The following is a 17,099-nucleotide window of genomic DNA, read 5'->3' on the forward strand; positions in this document are numbered from 1 at the left end:
CACACACACACACACACACACACACACACACACACACACACACACACACACACACACACACACACACACACACACACACACACACACACACATCCAACCCCTCTGGCATGTCATGCCCGGGGTCATGAGCTCAGGGAAAATTCATTCCATGAGATCCTGATTTTACTCAGTACTGTTGCTGCAACATTGTGTAACGCTCTTCACAGGAGAACAACCCTCATAAACAAGCCGTTTTGGGGGATTATGTTATTTATAAAGGTTTCATTACTGCCAAGTGGTGGCTTGTAAATATCTGTTTAATAGCACACCAACAATCAATCATCATCCAGCCAACCATGTTATGGGTATATTAGACGGACTGAGCAAACACAGTAGATATAACAATTCTTTTTTTAGTGCATCAACACTTTAATGTGCCATCCAGTGTTGCTTTATCACTTTTTCATGTGTTTCTGGACACGCCTCATCTCACTGACATTTGCATGCCACAGTGTGACCAGGGTAATGGTTAACCAGTGTTATTGAGGGAAGTGGCAGAGTTCAGAGGAGTAGGAGGCAGCAGCAGCCATTTTAGCTACATAGGACTCTGTTTACCCTTCATGCATGGAGCCAATAGCTTAGATCTCTACCAGGCTGGCTGCGAGGTACTTTGTTTGTGTTACTCAAGTACTGTTGCTTCAGTTTGTTTTTTTACACACAGTGTTTGTTGAAATGTAGTCTTACTCTAAACTCCATAAATACGTCCATGTTTTTATATCAAAAGTATGTCTTTACTATAGAGAATAGCATTATTGGTACATTGCATTTTGATTATAGGATTATGATCATTGCTGTGATGTGTGTGTTTCAGGTGGGCGTACAGGTGCCATGGTGACGCTGAATCATCTGAGTGTAGAGGATCCAGTCGATGGCTCTGCTCTGCTGCCTGAGGCTACAGAGGCTGTAACACCAACGTCTGTCTTTCACAGACAGCGAGGGATCACAAAGACTGACTCCAGGGAGTTTTTCCTGAGCAGGTGCATCTCGCAGGCGCTGTATTTGTTTAGTGGACCTGTTATTACAAACTGCTATACTAATGTTGCCTTTTCTCTCTACGATTCAGGAAAGAGAACCTTGCTTTCAGTCTGGTGCTGCTGATAGGATGCTACTCAGCTATTCTGATTCCTGCATATCTTCCCTTGAAGAAAGTTGCAGTTCTCAGTGATGACAACCTACATCCTAAAGATCTGGTACAGATACACAACTGAGCTATTGTTTTTACATCAGCGGTGTCCAAACTTTTTTCATTTAGGGCCACATGTGACGAATATACAGTAGCATCATATGTTAAGTTATAAGTTAGCAAAATCAATCAAATGTAGGTACATTTTTCTTGATAATTGAATATGCTTAAGGAAAAAAACAGCCTACATTATACCTTTAGAATAAGCTGAGGGCCAATCAAAAATGGACCCAGGGCCGTAGTTTGGACACCCCTGTATTAGATTATTACCTCACTCTTTTCAAACCCCTGTTTTCTGCTCCCTTCAGGTCTTACTAAACCAGTCGGCCTCCCTGCTGTCGGACTCCTGTCAGCCTTGCTGGAGTTTTAACCACCTGAAGCCCTTGTCCTGCTCTGCTGGCCTCCTGGACATCCCAGTGTTTGTGCAGCAGGACAGGCCGGTGCCCTGGGATCTGTCCCCTCCTCTGGGGCTCCAGGGTAGCGAGGAGCATCTGGCCCTGGCTCTTGCATCTCTGCCTCAGTCTGGCCTGCCTCCATCACTGAGGAGAGATGGCAGCTGCAGGCGCTGTGTGGTGGTGGGCAGTGGAGGGGTTCTTCATGGGAGCCATCTAGGACCCCATATTGATCAGTATGATGTCATCATCAGGTAAGTGTGACAGTGTAATGGCGCATTTCCACTGCAACGGGGTAGCCCCGTTTAAGCGTCCCTAAGCGTCCTCGCTCAGGCCTCGGGCTGCCTCGCTGGCCGGCCGAGGCCGTGGCGCATTTCCATTACAGTTTAGGACCTGGGGTAGCAACGCAGTGTAGGCGGGGCGATCAGCTTTTTGGTCGGAGCGACGCTGGGTAAAACTGCAGTGGCGTCATCTTCAATGCGACACAACTCACAAAACACACACAACAATGGAGGATGTGGAAGCGATCGTTTACTTGTTTCTTGGTGTGTGGCTTGTTATCACAGCAAGAAGGAAAGTGATCACAGCAAGCATTGTATTGTATTCATTGTATTGAACATAAATAAATCCTTTTTTTTTTCAATATACATGTGTTTGTCAAATGTTTTAAACAAATATTATCTGAATTGAATATTTGAATTTCAAGCACCAGTAAGTACTGCCCCATAATAACATTTGAGGAAATATCAGATCATGAAAAGAAAATCTTTCTAATCAATTAAGCAAATATCAAAGCTAACTATAAACATAAATACTAAAGTGTAAAACACAGCAAAACTATATTCATAAATGCAAGTGTAGAATAGTGTGGACAATTGTAAACATGGATGGAGACTAAAGTATCCACAACATAAAATAATATTAAATATAACCTCAATCTTTCTTCTAGACATGTTAAAAGCTTGCTTGAATGGGTTATAGGTTTATTTTGTTCTCTCGTCTTTTAAATATATAAGGAATGTGTTGTTTGAGTCTAGTAGAACGAGGGTATTACAATTGAGCAATTTCTACATGTATTATGTATTTATCATGTATTCTTAATACCATTACAAAATAAACATGTAATAATGTTTTAGAGGAGGACCTCAAGCTAGCAAACTCAATTTCTTGCTTTAAATCTCTTAAAACTAAGGGGCTTTTTCCTAACTGATGGTGTTTGTTATTGCTTTATAAATTCATGTATGTTTATGATTTTTTTATGTTGGGTGCCATTCATTATCAACAAGAGATAAGATAAGTCAAAGAAGTACTTTATTGATGGCAGTATACAAATACAAATGTTGTATCAAAAAGGCATGCCATTAAACAATACAAATAAAAAATGTAAAACTGTATTGCAGCCAGCATAAATATACATGGAATTGTAAATATAAAATGAACATTTTAAAGAAAATAAATAAACAAGGAAGTACAAATGTTGCATTTAACTAGATAACAAATATATAATATGTACAATAACTATTAAGGTTTTTTGAAGTATCAGGGAGGAGACGGGCCACGTCGGCTGCCCAGTCATGGTGCCGTTCCTGCTGGGCCCGATCCGCTCCTCCTCGTTTCCTCTTGCCTGGGTGACAATAAGATAATAATTAGCAATAAGGAAAACACACAGGACAGGTACAGTTCACACAAGGATATAAGAATAACATGTATAAACAGAACAACAGTAAGGTGAACTAAAGAAAGTTCTGGCCCTAGATGTTTACAATGATTGTGAAAGTGAATTACATTATGTCCAGCCTGTTGATAATGAATATAAATATATGTATATGATAGGATGTCACACACAACTGTACTAGCTGCTTACTAGCTAAGACTTTACTTGTAACAGAGCATTTCCACACAGTGATATAGCTTATTTTAATTACTGACGATGGATGATCCACGGTTTAAAAAAACAAAAACACAATTCCAGTCGTTTTGCCATTTCTATTTCTTACCTAGAACCACACGCTGCGGTGTCGTGATGGCACTCGGTGTTGGTGGTTGAGTCGGTGTCGATTCTTCGGCTAGGGTCCGTTCTGGATTCGATGACGATGTGGACGGAACACTGCCGTTGTTCGGGAATGTTCCTCCTCACGAGTCCCAATGTAATCATCTAGAACAGCAACATGACTTGTTAATTCCACAAACTACTGCAGCACAATACTAAATAGCAACAACAACTATAGAAAAGAAAAACTGAACGTAAACAATGGCACATATGGTGTTAGCAAACAATAGCTCTAGCTAAGGCTATCTGCCTAGGCTATCTGCCTTAGCTAGCTATGTAGCTCTTCGGGGCTCCATAAAAGCACGGGTTGTCGAATATTAATGTAAGGATAAAATAGACTTCTTTGTTAGAAGTGAGCGTACCTTGCAGGGACTCCAGTAAAGCCGTTCCGTTTTCCCTACATCGCAGGAAAGTCCTCGAAAATCCGCGCTCGGACATCTGTGCAGAGACATCCTGGAACACTTTCACATTTCGCGTTGTTCCGTCGAGCTCCCGCTGGATTTTATCATCCCCAATGAGATGTAGGAACGTCGTCACCTCCTCGGTCGACCACGGTGTGCTTTTCTTCGACGTTGCCATTTTTGTAGCTCCTCCGTTTACAAAATGCTGCAAGCTTGCTTCTTGATATATATGTGACGCGAGGGATGATCTCGCGCGCGATCTTGTGACGATTCTCTCTGACCAATCAGCAGTCGAGTGTTGACGTCACAGCCCTGGCCTGGTCTGATAGAACCACGATTTTATGGGGCCGGAAAAAGAGAGAAAAAGTACCCGCTAGCCGGTACTAGGCTATATGGAAATGCCACCAAAAACTGGCCTGGCCGCTTGAGGACGGTCCAGGACGCTTAAACGGGGCTACCCGCTGCAGTGGAAATGCGCCATTAGTCAGAAACAAGTGGGAGGAATCTTCCTCATGTGACAGGCACTAGTGCTATGTTAGACCTGAGCTGATGGACCCTTTCCTCAGCAGATACAATTGGAATGAGATTGAGGGAAAAGTTTTGGCCTGCATCATCAATGTCATACTTTTTCATCTCTGCTACCAGGCTTAATAATGCTCCAGTGCTTGGCTTTGAGAAAGATGCTGGTTCCCGAACAACCATCCGCCTCATGTACCCAGAGGGAGCACCCCATTCTGCAATTGAGTACAAAAAGACCACCATGGTTGCTCTGGTGGTCTTTAAGAGCCTGGACCTAGACTGGCTTACTTCTGTCATCACCAAAAAGCCTTTGGTAAGCCTACATCACTGAAACCATTGCACACACAAATTGAGTATTACATAAGCCATGTGCATCATAGATATTCATCATCTCACTCACATGCCCTACATCTCCTGGGTTGATTTTTAATAGAGCTTCTGGTCCAAAATATGGTTCTGGAGGGAGGTGGTGGATGATATTCCTCTGAGACCAGAGAGCTTCAGGATTCTCCACCCAGAGATAATTCACAAGACAGAACAAGTCCTACAGAAATATGCTCTGAAGCCGGGAAATGTGAGTTCCATCGTGCTTTGTTCTACTCTTTCATACAATACTGCCAACATGCCAACAGAAAACCAATCTTAGAACAGCTGGCCTTACCTGTCTTGAGTAACATATGTATAGGCTCTGACATGTATTGACTTTGTTATAAGCCTATGAATCAAGGGTTTGAAAGATAAGCAAACACAACCTTCAATTCAACATGCTCATACTATTACCCATGCTCTTTAAAATGAGTAAACGTTATAACAGTATTTGGTGCTCAAACTGTTTAAAGCAAGGATAAAAGACAATTTCTCTTATCTCTTCTAAAAAAGACGGTCCCAACACTAGGTGTGAGTGCAGTGGTGATGGCCTTGCAGCTGTGTGACCAGGTGAGCCTGGCAGGGTTTGGGTACGACATGAAGCACCCAGAGGCGAGGCTTCACTACTATGAGACCATACGCATGGCTACAATGAAGGCTCAAGTACGTTTATATTACCAAATGTTGGTACTAGGCTGGGAAATTAAGTATTTTCTTCTCACCTACCACAATAGCAGGTTACTGAACATTTCTATCAGTCACGCAAAGTTGTTGTCTGTCTTCTGAAATCTCTACATTATGTTTTAGAATTCTAAACACTCAGTCAATAGCTCAAGACAGTAAAAAAACATCATGTAACCTTAACACCTGGCTATTTTTACCTCTGACTTCTGCTCTGTATCTGCCAAATAATAGGACCTGCCATCTGCCATGGTGGCACGTGTCCTACAATTTGACCTGCCACAGCCAACATTAACCGTGTGTTTGGCAGGTGGCCGGTGCTATTTGCATTCCTAGAGCAGTACGCAATGTTAAAGCTAGCAAGCCTCATGTTTTGGTTTATTCATGCCTTGTTTTTATTACCGTTGTCCAGGTGGTGCATGATGTCAGTGCTGAGAAACTCTTCTTGAGGGACCTGGTGGCTGCAGGAGCCATCACAGACCTCACAGGAGCTATGTGAGCCAGCAATGCAGAAACTGAGAATCTACTGAACACACTCCTCCTTCTCACTGCGAGACTGTGGAGTCCTCCATAAGCTTGAGGAATCGTTTGTAACGTGGACTGACCTTTAAAATGCTCACAGTCTCCCGGGTCAACTGACAATTGAGCGAATTAAAGGTTAGACAATGATTGGTGAGAATAAACTTTAGAATATCTTTATTAAATTCAATAAAGTTGTAACAGTACTTGCAGTTACGATTGTATTAATTGTCATATCTCATATGGTTAAATAACTGTTCCTTCACACCTAGGACCAAGCTCAGCAATTCACTGTATTTTGTAAAATTAATGTAAAGGTGAATGGTTCAAATGGTGCCATTTCAATTCTGTTTACAATGACTCAATAAACAAGTGAATGTGATATTACTGATGTTTATTGTCTCCAAAAATACATCTATACTCATAGAGACATACAGTAATTACAGTATTACACTAGCAGTAGCAAAGGCAACAATTGAAATATCTGCATTAATAAAAACGGATCAACTGTATGTTTAAAAAAGCTCTAAACAAAAAACAAACATACAGAATTACTTATAAATAGGGAATGTCATAAATTCAAAAAATATAATATAAATGTCTAGGAGTGATATTATCATTATTATTCAAACAAGACTCACCACTGTGCTTAAGTGCAACAATGGTGTCTGATTGTGCTTATAAGGAAAGTGCTTCGAATAAACAATATGTAAATAAATATATATCAATCGTGCCTACTGTATGTTCCATTTTTCCATCACTTTCAAATATATATGTATATAAAGACAGTGTGAGAGTGCTTTTTTTCTCTTCTTGGCAATACAACAAACAAGTACCTTGGCTACTGTGACTCAGTCTGAGTGTGTGGGTGCATCTACAGCAGAGGATTGCGAGATGGCTCCCACAGTTTGCTTGCCAGCTGTCTGCAGTGCTGCAGGATGACCTCAGTGGGGATGACCCCCAGATGAACCGTCAGCAGCTCGTAGCACTTCACCACCTCACCCTGGTGATTCTTGCTGTAGTACCGCAGCAGCTTCCTGCAGGACATGTTACTTTCTTTAGCCATCTTGTTTAGATTAATCACATCTGTTTTGTCATGTGTAGGTGTTTACCTGTAGTAGTCCCAGGCAAGCATCCCAATGGGGGCCGAGTCGTCAGGTAGGACGGGTATGTCCCCGGCCTCTAACTTGTAGCCCTGATTGATCACATACACCATTTATATTGTGCAGGTTTTTTTACCTTTACCATATTACATGCTTCTTTTTTGCGTTATCATTTGATATTAAAACATGACAAGCAAGTTACTTACAGTTTCATTTTCAAACCAGAGGAAGTAGCAGAAGTAGAAGTCTCCGTCGCGCAATGTGACCGTGGAGTACCCCTTCTGGAGATAGCGCCGCGTTGTGCTGACCAGACTCCACACCTTCATGATGGATAGAGAGAGAAAGAGAAAATCATTTAAGACAAAAATGAGCATAACTATTGAAGTAATGTTCATTCTAAATATAAAAGTTAGGAGTGATACAGAATGAGCTTATTTGCTTTGTTAAAGAAAGCTCTCTGTTATCTGTGCATTATATATGAAACTAGAGACAGTTGGCTTATCTTAGCACAAAGAGAGAAAAAGCTCACTAATAAATATAGTTGTTTTTGTTTAATCTTTAGAAAAACGTAAGGGTTGCAACCGTTTTCCCCAATTCCAGTCTTATTGCTAAGCTAAGCTAACAGGCAGCACATGCAGTGTTTACTGCACAATTATTATTGTTCTCATTCAACTGTCGGAAAGAGCATATTTCCCACATTTTCTAAATATTCCTTTAAGCAAATACATGTAACTATACCTAAGTAATCACATAAGGAACATGTATTAATGTTTTTATAATATGGGTTATTTGCACTGAAAGCAGGAATAGACTAAACTGAAACTTGAATTACTTGATATAAGATAAACAGTTTCTGGTCTGCTCTGCATGTATCAATCAGAAATTGAAGGTGTGTACTTTCAGTATGCCTGACCTTGCTTTTGATGAACTGAGCCAATGGCCCCTTCCCCAGCTCAGACACGTTGCGTTCAGTGATGTTGAGCGACGGTGCGATCATTTGGCCCGTGGATCGGTCCACGCAGATAAAATGTATGAGGCCCGGGAAGTCCTCCAGGTACGTGAGATTAACCGGGTCAAGATCAATACACTCAGGATAACAGTAAGACATATTTCAAAGAAATTGCTGGGTGTATGCATGTTGTTAAAATATGCATGCACTTCCAGAATTATCCCAATTCACACAGACAACACGGCATCATAGGGAGCAGGTTTCATTTGCTGAAAGGATATGACACCATGGTTATATTCCTCTTGCTTTTTACCAACAAAAAATCCTTCCAGTCCATCAGCTTGTCTCTGAGACAGAAGAAAGACAAACAGACATGAACGCCGACTGTCTGGCAAGTATGCTTGTACTAAACACAAGTTAAACTAATTCAGAACAAATTCAAATCTGAAAATATACAAAAACAAGCATGTTCTGCCGAGTGATACGCACTGCACCATGGTCTGGGCCCGCTCCTGCAGGCCGGGGGAGAGCCGTCGAGGACTGTCAGCTGTTCCAGATTCAATGAGGAAACACTGGCGGTATACTCCACAGAGCTGGGTCTTCATATTCTTACAACTGCGGATAAGCCTAAAACAAGAACATCAATATAATTACTGAAAGCATCGTCAAACAACTGTGCTATGACGCATGTTGGCCAGCAGAGGGCTGCAGACTCACTCTCTGTTGAACCCTGGCCCCCCTCTGCCGATTCGGTTCTTGAAATCTGTCCAGACATTTTGTAACTGTGCGGACTGAATAGAACATGAAGAAACAAAAGCAGGTCTTACTATTGGTCCAAAAACGGGATGACATGGAAATTGTTTCATTTTATGCAATCACAATTATTTTGTAATATGCAATGAAGGTCAGATCTTCCAACAAAGGTTTATTTGCTACATCCTAGGAGAGGTTACAGTAAGGTAAAATAAGCTTTTCACAGCACATGCAGGCACTGAATTTAAATGTATTACCCATTTTTTCATGGGTTGTGAATGACCATTTTATTTACGGCCTTTGATTGAAAAAATACAATATTTTAAATGATTATGTACATACACTAATGTAGGGTATTCTTTGATAAAGGTCGGCATGTATTTAAGTTAAACATAAAAGCCTAACTTAAAAGCTGTTGGATATATTGTGTATGATGCAAACCATGTTGGTGCACGTAAAAACCATAGACTGTATATAAAAAAAAACATACCTGTATCTCACTGGCTCCTAGGGCTTTGATGAATTTGTCCAGTTTGCTGCGGATGTCGTGTATAGTGGGCTGTCCTCTGGTAGCAGCTGGTCCTTCCTGGCCTTCATTTAGACGCTTCTCCAGTTTGGCGAAGGCCTCCAGAAACGTATACACTGACATGGCCACTGCACTGGTGGGAATCTGACAGATAGAAGTGAAGGTGTTCAACAAGGGAGCATAAATGTGTGTATATAATGATAACAATGCATAACATTGCACTTAAATACGACCGGAAAACTGTGTCACAAGGTTGCCCCCTGCTGGCTATACAGTTTTATAAAGATATACAAATAAATTATATAATATATTGTACAATTAAAAATAATGTATGTAAAAAATAAAACACTTTTTTTTTTTTTAAACGAATATAAATTAACTGATATTACTTAATATAAAAAATAATATATACTGAAATTAATAAAAAGGTAAATTAATGAATACCAGCTTGACTGAGAAAGAGTGAATTGGGCCTGAAAATGAGGATGGAGGTAACATTTTTGGTTTCCACAAACCTTAGTTAGCAGCACAAGTGTGATGCCGGGCCACAGAGGCAGGCAGTACATGGAGTGAGGCATCATGGGAAACAGTCCATCTTTGAGTGAGACCTCTAAGAAAACTCTGCGAGGGGTTGAAGGGTCGGGCGGAGGAACTTCCAGAGTGTGCAAGCTGTCCTCTGCCATCTGACAACACAATTTTATCCAGTCATGAGGTCTCATTCAAACAGAACTATCGTTTATTTTGCGTTTAATAAAATAAATCTGGATTCACTATTAGGAATACACACTGAGATATACTCTCACCTGGACGTCTGGGTCCACAAACTCAAACAAAGGAGTGCTTTCTCTCACTGGCATGTCTGCTGACACACAAATGAAGACAGCAAACTGTTGTTGTTATAATGTAATAACTGTGTAAATATCGATACACAGACTCCAATACCAACCTGAACTTCTCGAGTCCATGTCTGTAGGAGAGGGCTCTGGGGTGTAAAAGCTTTCAGGACCAGAACCAGATGTACTCTCAATGTCCTTCAAAGACAAACACACAACATGTACAGAAATAGACAATAAACAATCAGAAATAAGGTGACTAACAATGTGTGTTGGTGTGAGCCTGTCATCATTTTCTACCTCAGGATTTGGATCATCCTGGTCCGTGTTGCTAGGATACATATTCTGTGACATGATGATGAGGGACAGGAGGTCTGAGGTGGAGAGTGTGCTCGCATTGCGGCTAGAACAAGCAGAAGAGCAAAGAAAAGTCATCATTTATAAAGAAAACCTTGAATAAATAAAAAGACGCCTCTTCACTGACTCGGAAATTATAAATAATAGTGATAGGAATAAGGTAAAGGGGTTTAAAGGACACATCTGTACCTAGAGTAGAAGGCGAGTAGTTTAGTGTGAACCAGGATGAAGGCGTGCAGCACTTCCTCTCCCGCTCGCTCCACACTGCTGTTGAGCTGCTGAACCAAACGGCGCTCCAGGAACTCAATGCACTGCTCGCACAGCGTGGGGTGAATCAGCCTCTCCACTGCCTGAGAGGAGGGGGGGGTGGGGGAGGAGAAATGGGGGAAGATGCTAACCACATTGCTTCCATCCTCGCCTGAACATGAGAAATGTCTGCTCTTTAAATGTGCTTTATATCAACCTAAATCTGAATCCAACTTAAATCCAATATGCTATTTTCTAGGTTTTCTGATCTTGTTCTCACTTGCATACCTGTTCTTATATTTTGTATTATTGATTTGGTAGCTTGGTTTGTCGTGACGTATTTGTACTCGTTTTCATTTGACTGTTTTATATATTGCCTTGTTTATTCACTTTATTGTAAAGCACTTGAACTACACCCCTGTATACAAAAATACAGTAATAAATACAGCTTTAATATTAATTTGTTGTCAAGTTGTAACTGGTTTAGTGGCTGATTAGAAAGCTGCATACAAAATGGTATAGAGAACACAAATAATATAAATACCAAATAAAATAAAAAAGGGAATTTCTGGCTATTTCTGCCATCTAGTGGTTAACTTTTATATGTGCAAAATTGAAAATCATTCAAATGTTTACCAATACCCCAATAATGTAAGATTGATGGAAACATAGATCTTAATAGAAAGTTAAGCAAGAACAATCTGTAGAGAGAAACATTTGCGTACAAATCTATACCAAATATACAACAAATAGGAAACAAAAGCAGGGGGGAAATGTCTCCTTTAAGGCCTGCAGTATATCGTGTCACTGCACCTCCACTAGGAAGCTCTGGTCGTTCTCTCGTAGGTGGCTGTAGGTCTCCAGCAGACTCTGGAGGTGTTCCCACAGCCTGGCTCTCTGCTCTGTGTCCTGAGGACGCAGTCTGGGGACAAACACAAGTCATATTTCATACTAGATGATTCTTAAAGTCTGTCCAGTATTAAAGAAGTATGCACAAAATGTCTTACTCTCTCTTGAGGAGGTTACTGCTGAGGGTGACCATTCCAAACATGACTTCAATCATCTTTTTCATCACGTAGATTTTCCTCCTCAGATCCCCCTCTCCCTCCTCACCATCTCCATTCACAGCAATGTAGAGACACTCATCAAACTAAAGAGGACACAAAATGACATAATTAAGACTACATTTCCCTATGGATGTACATTTAAAGAAAATGAAGTTAGTTGTTTTTAACTGTTCTCCAGAGAATATATATTTGCATTAGAAAGACCTGTTGACACTGACTGAACCTGAAGTAATTACTATGCACTGCAGGAGGACAAAGCCTGGTTTGATTCCTCAAGACTCACATGACTAACATGACGCTTCACTGGAAGAGAGGCCTGCTTTTAGATCACAGTGCTGCTACTGTTAGTAAAGCAAAGTTAAGGAATGCAGGAATTTGCTTCCAACGTGAAAGGATTTAAAAAACAAGGTCAAAAGAGGTTTAATTGCATCCTTTTTGTCATGGATAAGTGTGGATAAACTACTCTGAGGATTGTGCAGGAGTGAGAACAGCTTTTATTTTGGAAGGTAGGTTCTACCTGGTGTAGGACGTAGATATGGTTGTTCTCTGTGGTGAAGGAGGTGTAGCTGTCCCCCAGCCTGTCCACCATGGTGATGCAGGAGATAATGATGGGAGCAAACAGAGTGCTGATGCTGTCCTCAAAGGCTGGAAGCTGGCCATCACAACAGAGCAAGGTAACAACAAGAATTAGGAGGTATTGTAAGAGCTATAAAGCACTTTGAAATGAGTACAAACAGTCTTGGTTGATTTCCTTCCTCCTTACCCCATGGCCATCTTCTTGGGACGCCCCGTACTGAGCCTGTACGTTCTGATAGAACTCTGGGTCGGTCCAGTGGAAGAGGACCTCGGCGCTCTGACTGGATATCAGCAAGCACTTCATCTGTCCTGCTGCGCTGTGATGTCCTATTTACTGCAACCGCTCCACATACATTATGCTATAAAGAAAAAAAAGTATTGAAAGAAAAGATACATGGATTACAGTATCAGCCACTGGAGAAACTGGGGGACATTTTTCCCACACTCTATTGCCCTAAAGTAAACAGTATCTAAGAGCTGATATTTTATCAGTGACAACCTCTGGTGAGAGCACAGATTAAAAAAAAAAAGGTCAGATGCAAAAATGCCAACTGTGTGGGGCTTAAGGACGCTGTCAGTCAGAACAGATATAAAAGTCCACTGCACTTCCATTAGCTGATGTGATATGTGATTGCACCTTAAGACATATATTTTTTATTTAATCAACTAAGGATTTTTAAATGATTAAAAAGAGTTGTCTAGTATTGAATGTTGATCTAATAATTCGGCATAATCCAAATTCCATTAAACATCAACAATATTTTCAATTCGGTTCAGGAGAAGATGCACTTGTATTTCAAAACTCTTTGTGAAGAACTGGACTTTGTTTACATGACAGATTTGTCTGGTCTCCTCTCACTATTGTAGAAAGGCAGAACAAATGTGATGCAACACTTCCTTAATACTGCTAACCATCATCAAGGTTGTGCACACAGCCTGCAGTGACATCCCTTTACTTACACTTTAGATCATGTTCATGTGCTGATGTTGTAACAACATGTACTTTAGCTGTATCAATATACTAAACAAATATAAATGTGCAGTTACACGTGCATAAGGGAACCATGGCATACATTTAAATATTTTTCTTAAAATCACATTAGTGACTACAGTGGTGGTCTGGAAATACAATTTTGAGTCATTTGATTAAATGTAGTTATCTTACAAAGCAAAGGCAGCATGCTTTACAAAGTAATGTTACCAGCTAGTTATATTTCTTTTAAATTCAACTATGGTTCATAGTTTGTTGCTTTTCCTTTTAATTATTCGGAATTGAATCATTTAAGTTTGGTCTGACACTCAACAATTACAAGTGAGTTCAACCTCAACTAACTACAGCGGAACAATTCTGCTTTTACATGAAGGCATACTGTAATTAATTATAATCTAATGATATAATATTATACAGTGGTGTAAAGTAAATAAATACATGTACTTAAGTACTGTACTTAAGTATACTTTTGAGATACTTGTACTTTACAGAGTATATAAATGTGTTGCCACTTTGTACTTCTACTACAATGCAGAGGTAAATGATATACCTTTACTCCACTACATTCATTTAATACCTTTAATTACTTTGTAGATTTTGTTTAATGATGTGATATACAGTGGGGCAAAAAAGTATTTAGTCAGCCACCAATTGTGCAAGTTCTCCCACTTAAAAAGATGAGAGAGGCCTGTAATTTTCATCCTAGGTACACTTCAACTATGAGAGACGGGGGACAGAATCCAGGAAATCACATTGTAGGATTTTAAATGAATTAATTGGTAAATTCCTCGGTAAAATAAGTATTTGGTCACCTACAAACAAACAAGATTTCTGGCTCTCACAGACCTGTAATTTCTTCTTTAAGAGCCTTCTGTCCTCCACTCGTTAACTGTATTAATGGCACCTGTTTGAACTCGTTTTCAGTATACCTGTCCACAACCTCAAACAGTCACACTCCAAACTCCACTATGGCCAAGACCAAAGAGCTGTCAAAGGACACCAGAAACAAAATGTTAGACCTGCACCAGGCTGGGAAGGCTGAATCTGCAATAGGTAACTAAGCAGCTTGGTGTGAAGAAATCAACTGTGGGAGCAATTATTAGAAAATGGAAGACATACAAGACCACTGATAATCTCCCTTGATCTGGGGCTCCACCCTAGATCTCACCCCGTGGGGTCAAAATGATCACAAGAACGGTGAGCAAAAATCCCAGAACCACACAGGGGGTCACAGTCAGTAACCTGCAGAGAGCTGGGACCAAAGTAACAAAGGCTACCATCAGTAACACACTACGCCGCCAGGGACTCAAATCCTGCAGTGCCAGACGTGTCCCCCTGCTTAAGCCAGTACATGTCCAGGCCCGTCTGAAGTTTGCTAGAGAGCATTTAGATGATCTAGAAGAGGATTGGGAGAATGTCATATGGTCAGATGAAACCAAAATAGAATTTTTTGGTAAAAACTCAACTAGACGTGTTTGGAGGAGAAAGAATGCTGGGTTGCATCCAAAGAACACCATACCTACTGTGAAACATGGGGGTGGAAATATCATGCTTTGGGGCTGTTTTTCTGCAAAGGGACCAGGACGACTGATCCGTGTAAAGGAAAGAATGAATGGGGCCATGTATCGTGAGATTTTGAGTGACAACCTCCTTCCATCAGCAAGGACATTGAAGATGAAACGTGGCTGGGTCTTTCAGCATGACAATGATCCCAAACACACCGCCCGGGCAACGAAGGAGTGGCTTCGTAAGAAGCATTTCAAGGTCCTGGAGTGGCCTAGCCAGTCTCCAGATCTCAACCCCATAGAACATCTTTGGAGGGAGTTGAAAGTCCGTGTTGCCCAGCGACGGCCCCAAAACATCACTGCTCTAGAGGAGATTTGCATGGAGGAATGGGCCAAAATACCAGCAACAGTGTGTGAAAACCTTGTGAAGACTTACAGAAAACGTTTGACCTCTGTCATTGCCAACAAAGGGTATATAACAAAGTATTGAGATGAACTTTTGTTATTGACCAAATACTTATTTTCCACCATAATGTGCAAATAAATTCTTTAAAAATCAGACAATGTGATTTTCTGGATTTTTTTTCTCATTTTGTCTCTCATAGTTAAGGTATACCTAGGATGAAAATTACAGGCCTCTCTCATCTTTTTAAGTGGGAGAACTTGCACAATTGGTGGCTGACTAAATATTTGTGTGCCCCACTGTATAATCAACTCTTAAAATGTTGTTAAACCTGGAGTAAATTCACAAGCTACCCTGCAGTATACACAGTGATTAAAATTAGCTGCACCTTTACCAGCTTTGATAACACTTTAATGCATCAATAATTATAACAAAAAAGAATAATATATATTATTCTGAATTGGAACAATCTGCATAATCAGTAGCCTACTTTTACTTTTGGTAGCCTACTTTAGGTATATTTTGTATGCTTGTACTTTAGTACTTTTACTTGAGTAACATTTTGAATGCAGGACTTTTACTTGTAACAGAGTATTCCTACACTCTGGTACTTCTACTTTTACTTAAGTACAAGATCTGAGTAGTTCTTCCACCTCTGATAGTATAATAGCATAAAAGGCAAGGGGCACCTTTCTCTGTATCTAGTAGCCTACTACTTTTGCTGGTTTTACTTTAAGTACATTTTCCTGATTATACTCGCTTTTACTGAAGCAGGACATACTCAGTAGAGTTGTTCACTAGGTATTGGAAGGCTTCTTTTTCTTTAGTCAATGATCTGAATATAATATAAGCCTGTATACATTTTAATATTGTGTAGCTCTGTTCCGATCTAATGAGGCTACATCTCGTGTTTTACCTGTTTACTTCCCCTTACCAAACTTCAACTTCCTTAATTCACGCTGAATGCCAATGTCGAAAACAAATTAACAACAAACTTATATTCATGCCCCTACTCACTCTGTGTTCCCTGCATCTCAGTCCAGTTTCTCTGCTGTGCCAAACTCCAGCAGTCCTCAGTTTGTGGAAGTGTTCATGTCGGCTGCTGTCTCAGGTCTCAAGTCTCAACCCAACGTGCTTCTTCCTGCAACACGCGGGTCATGTGACAGCAGCAGCAGGAAGTCAACACACAGATAAAGCGCTACCGAGGAGCGTCTAAACGTCTAAACACAGCCCAGGGTAAAGAAAGAGAAGTAGTAAATGTGAATGCTCTTCTCAATGGGTTGTCCACCTCGAGGGATCAGCGAGCCAGTGAAAATCACATGTTAGTGCCTAAAGTGGGGCACATGACTGAGGCTGTGTGCACACAATGGTTTGGTATTTGTGGAATGCAGTTTACTGGTTGAAATAGATATTAGACATAGTGTATTGCAACAAAAAAAGCATTATAAATTAGGCTAAATCAGGCCTGAGTAGCCTGATAAAACACCTGAAACCTCCAACTTAATTTGATTTTACATTCTGTTCTTGTATCTCTAATATATGGGGCATTCTACCGAATTAGTACAAAGTGCAGTCCCACAACAAGAAAGACTATTTAGACATAGATATGAACTAAGAATATGTTATGGTCGATTTAAACA

At 40.5% G+C, this 17,099-nt stretch overlaps 2 protein-coding genes and 1 long non-coding RNA gene across 4 annotated transcripts; 1 reads left to right on the top strand and 2 right to left on the bottom strand.

The window, feature by feature from the left end:
• Positions 1 to 519: 519 nt before the first annotated feature.
• st3gal7 (ST3 beta-galactoside alpha-2,3-sialyltransferase 7) lies at positions 520 to 6,532 on the top strand. The gene is made up of 8 exons (XM_034100972.2): positions 520 to 644; positions 851 to 1,016; positions 1,103 to 1,229; positions 1,531 to 1,868; positions 4,711 to 4,897; positions 5,018 to 5,158; positions 5,464 to 5,613; positions 6,044 to 6,532. The coding sequence occupies exons 2-8, from the start codon at positions 868 to 870 to the stop codon at positions 6,128 to 6,130; spliced, it is 1,179 nt and encodes a 392-aa protein (XP_033956863.1). The 5' UTR covers positions 520 to 644; positions 851 to 867; the 3' UTR covers positions 6,131 to 6,532.
• LOC139435192 (uncharacterized) lies at positions 2,803 to 4,704 on the bottom strand. The gene is made up of 3 exons (XR_011644465.1): positions 4,027 to 4,704; positions 3,612 to 3,769; positions 2,803 to 3,238 (listed from the first exon to the last, which is right to left on the bottom strand). It is a non-coding gene; the product is annotated as an uncharacterized lncRNA (long non-coding RNA).
• Positions 6,528 to 16,672, bottom strand: hps1 (HPS1 biogenesis of lysosomal organelles complex 3 subunit 1). 2 transcript variants are annotated; one of them, XM_034100971.2, is made up of 18 exons: positions 16,477 to 16,672; positions 12,748 to 12,919; positions 12,502 to 12,636; positions 11,925 to 12,067; positions 11,731 to 11,839; positions 10,861 to 11,021; positions 10,615 to 10,717; positions 10,428 to 10,512; positions 10,285 to 10,340; positions 9,997 to 10,164; positions 9,446 to 9,625; positions 8,920 to 8,993; positions 8,692 to 8,829; positions 8,484 to 8,549; positions 8,167 to 8,311; positions 7,460 to 7,573; positions 7,263 to 7,345; positions 6,528 to 7,187 (listed from the first exon to the last, which is right to left on the bottom strand). In XM_034100971.2, the coding sequence occupies exons 2-18, from the start codon at positions 12,862 to 12,864 to the stop codon at positions 7,025 to 7,027; spliced, it is 2,040 nt and encodes a 679-aa protein (XP_033956862.1). In that variant the 5' UTR covers positions 12,865 to 12,919; positions 16,477 to 16,672; the 3' UTR covers positions 6,528 to 7,024. The 2 variants fall into 2 exon arrangements, with proteins under 2 accessions (XP_033956862.1, XP_033956861.1); XM_034100970.2 differs by having other exon boundaries at positions 10,285 to 10,343.
• Between the last annotated feature and the right edge of the window lie 427 nt (positions 16,673 to 17,099).

The sequence above is a fragment of the Pseudochaenichthys georgianus genome, chromosome 15 (genome assembly GCF_902827115.2).
Source record: "Pseudochaenichthys georgianus chromosome 15, fPseGeo1.2, whole genome shotgun sequence".
Taxonomy (NCBI): domain Eukaryota; kingdom Metazoa; phylum Chordata; class Actinopteri; order Perciformes; family Channichthyidae; genus Pseudochaenichthys; species Pseudochaenichthys georgianus.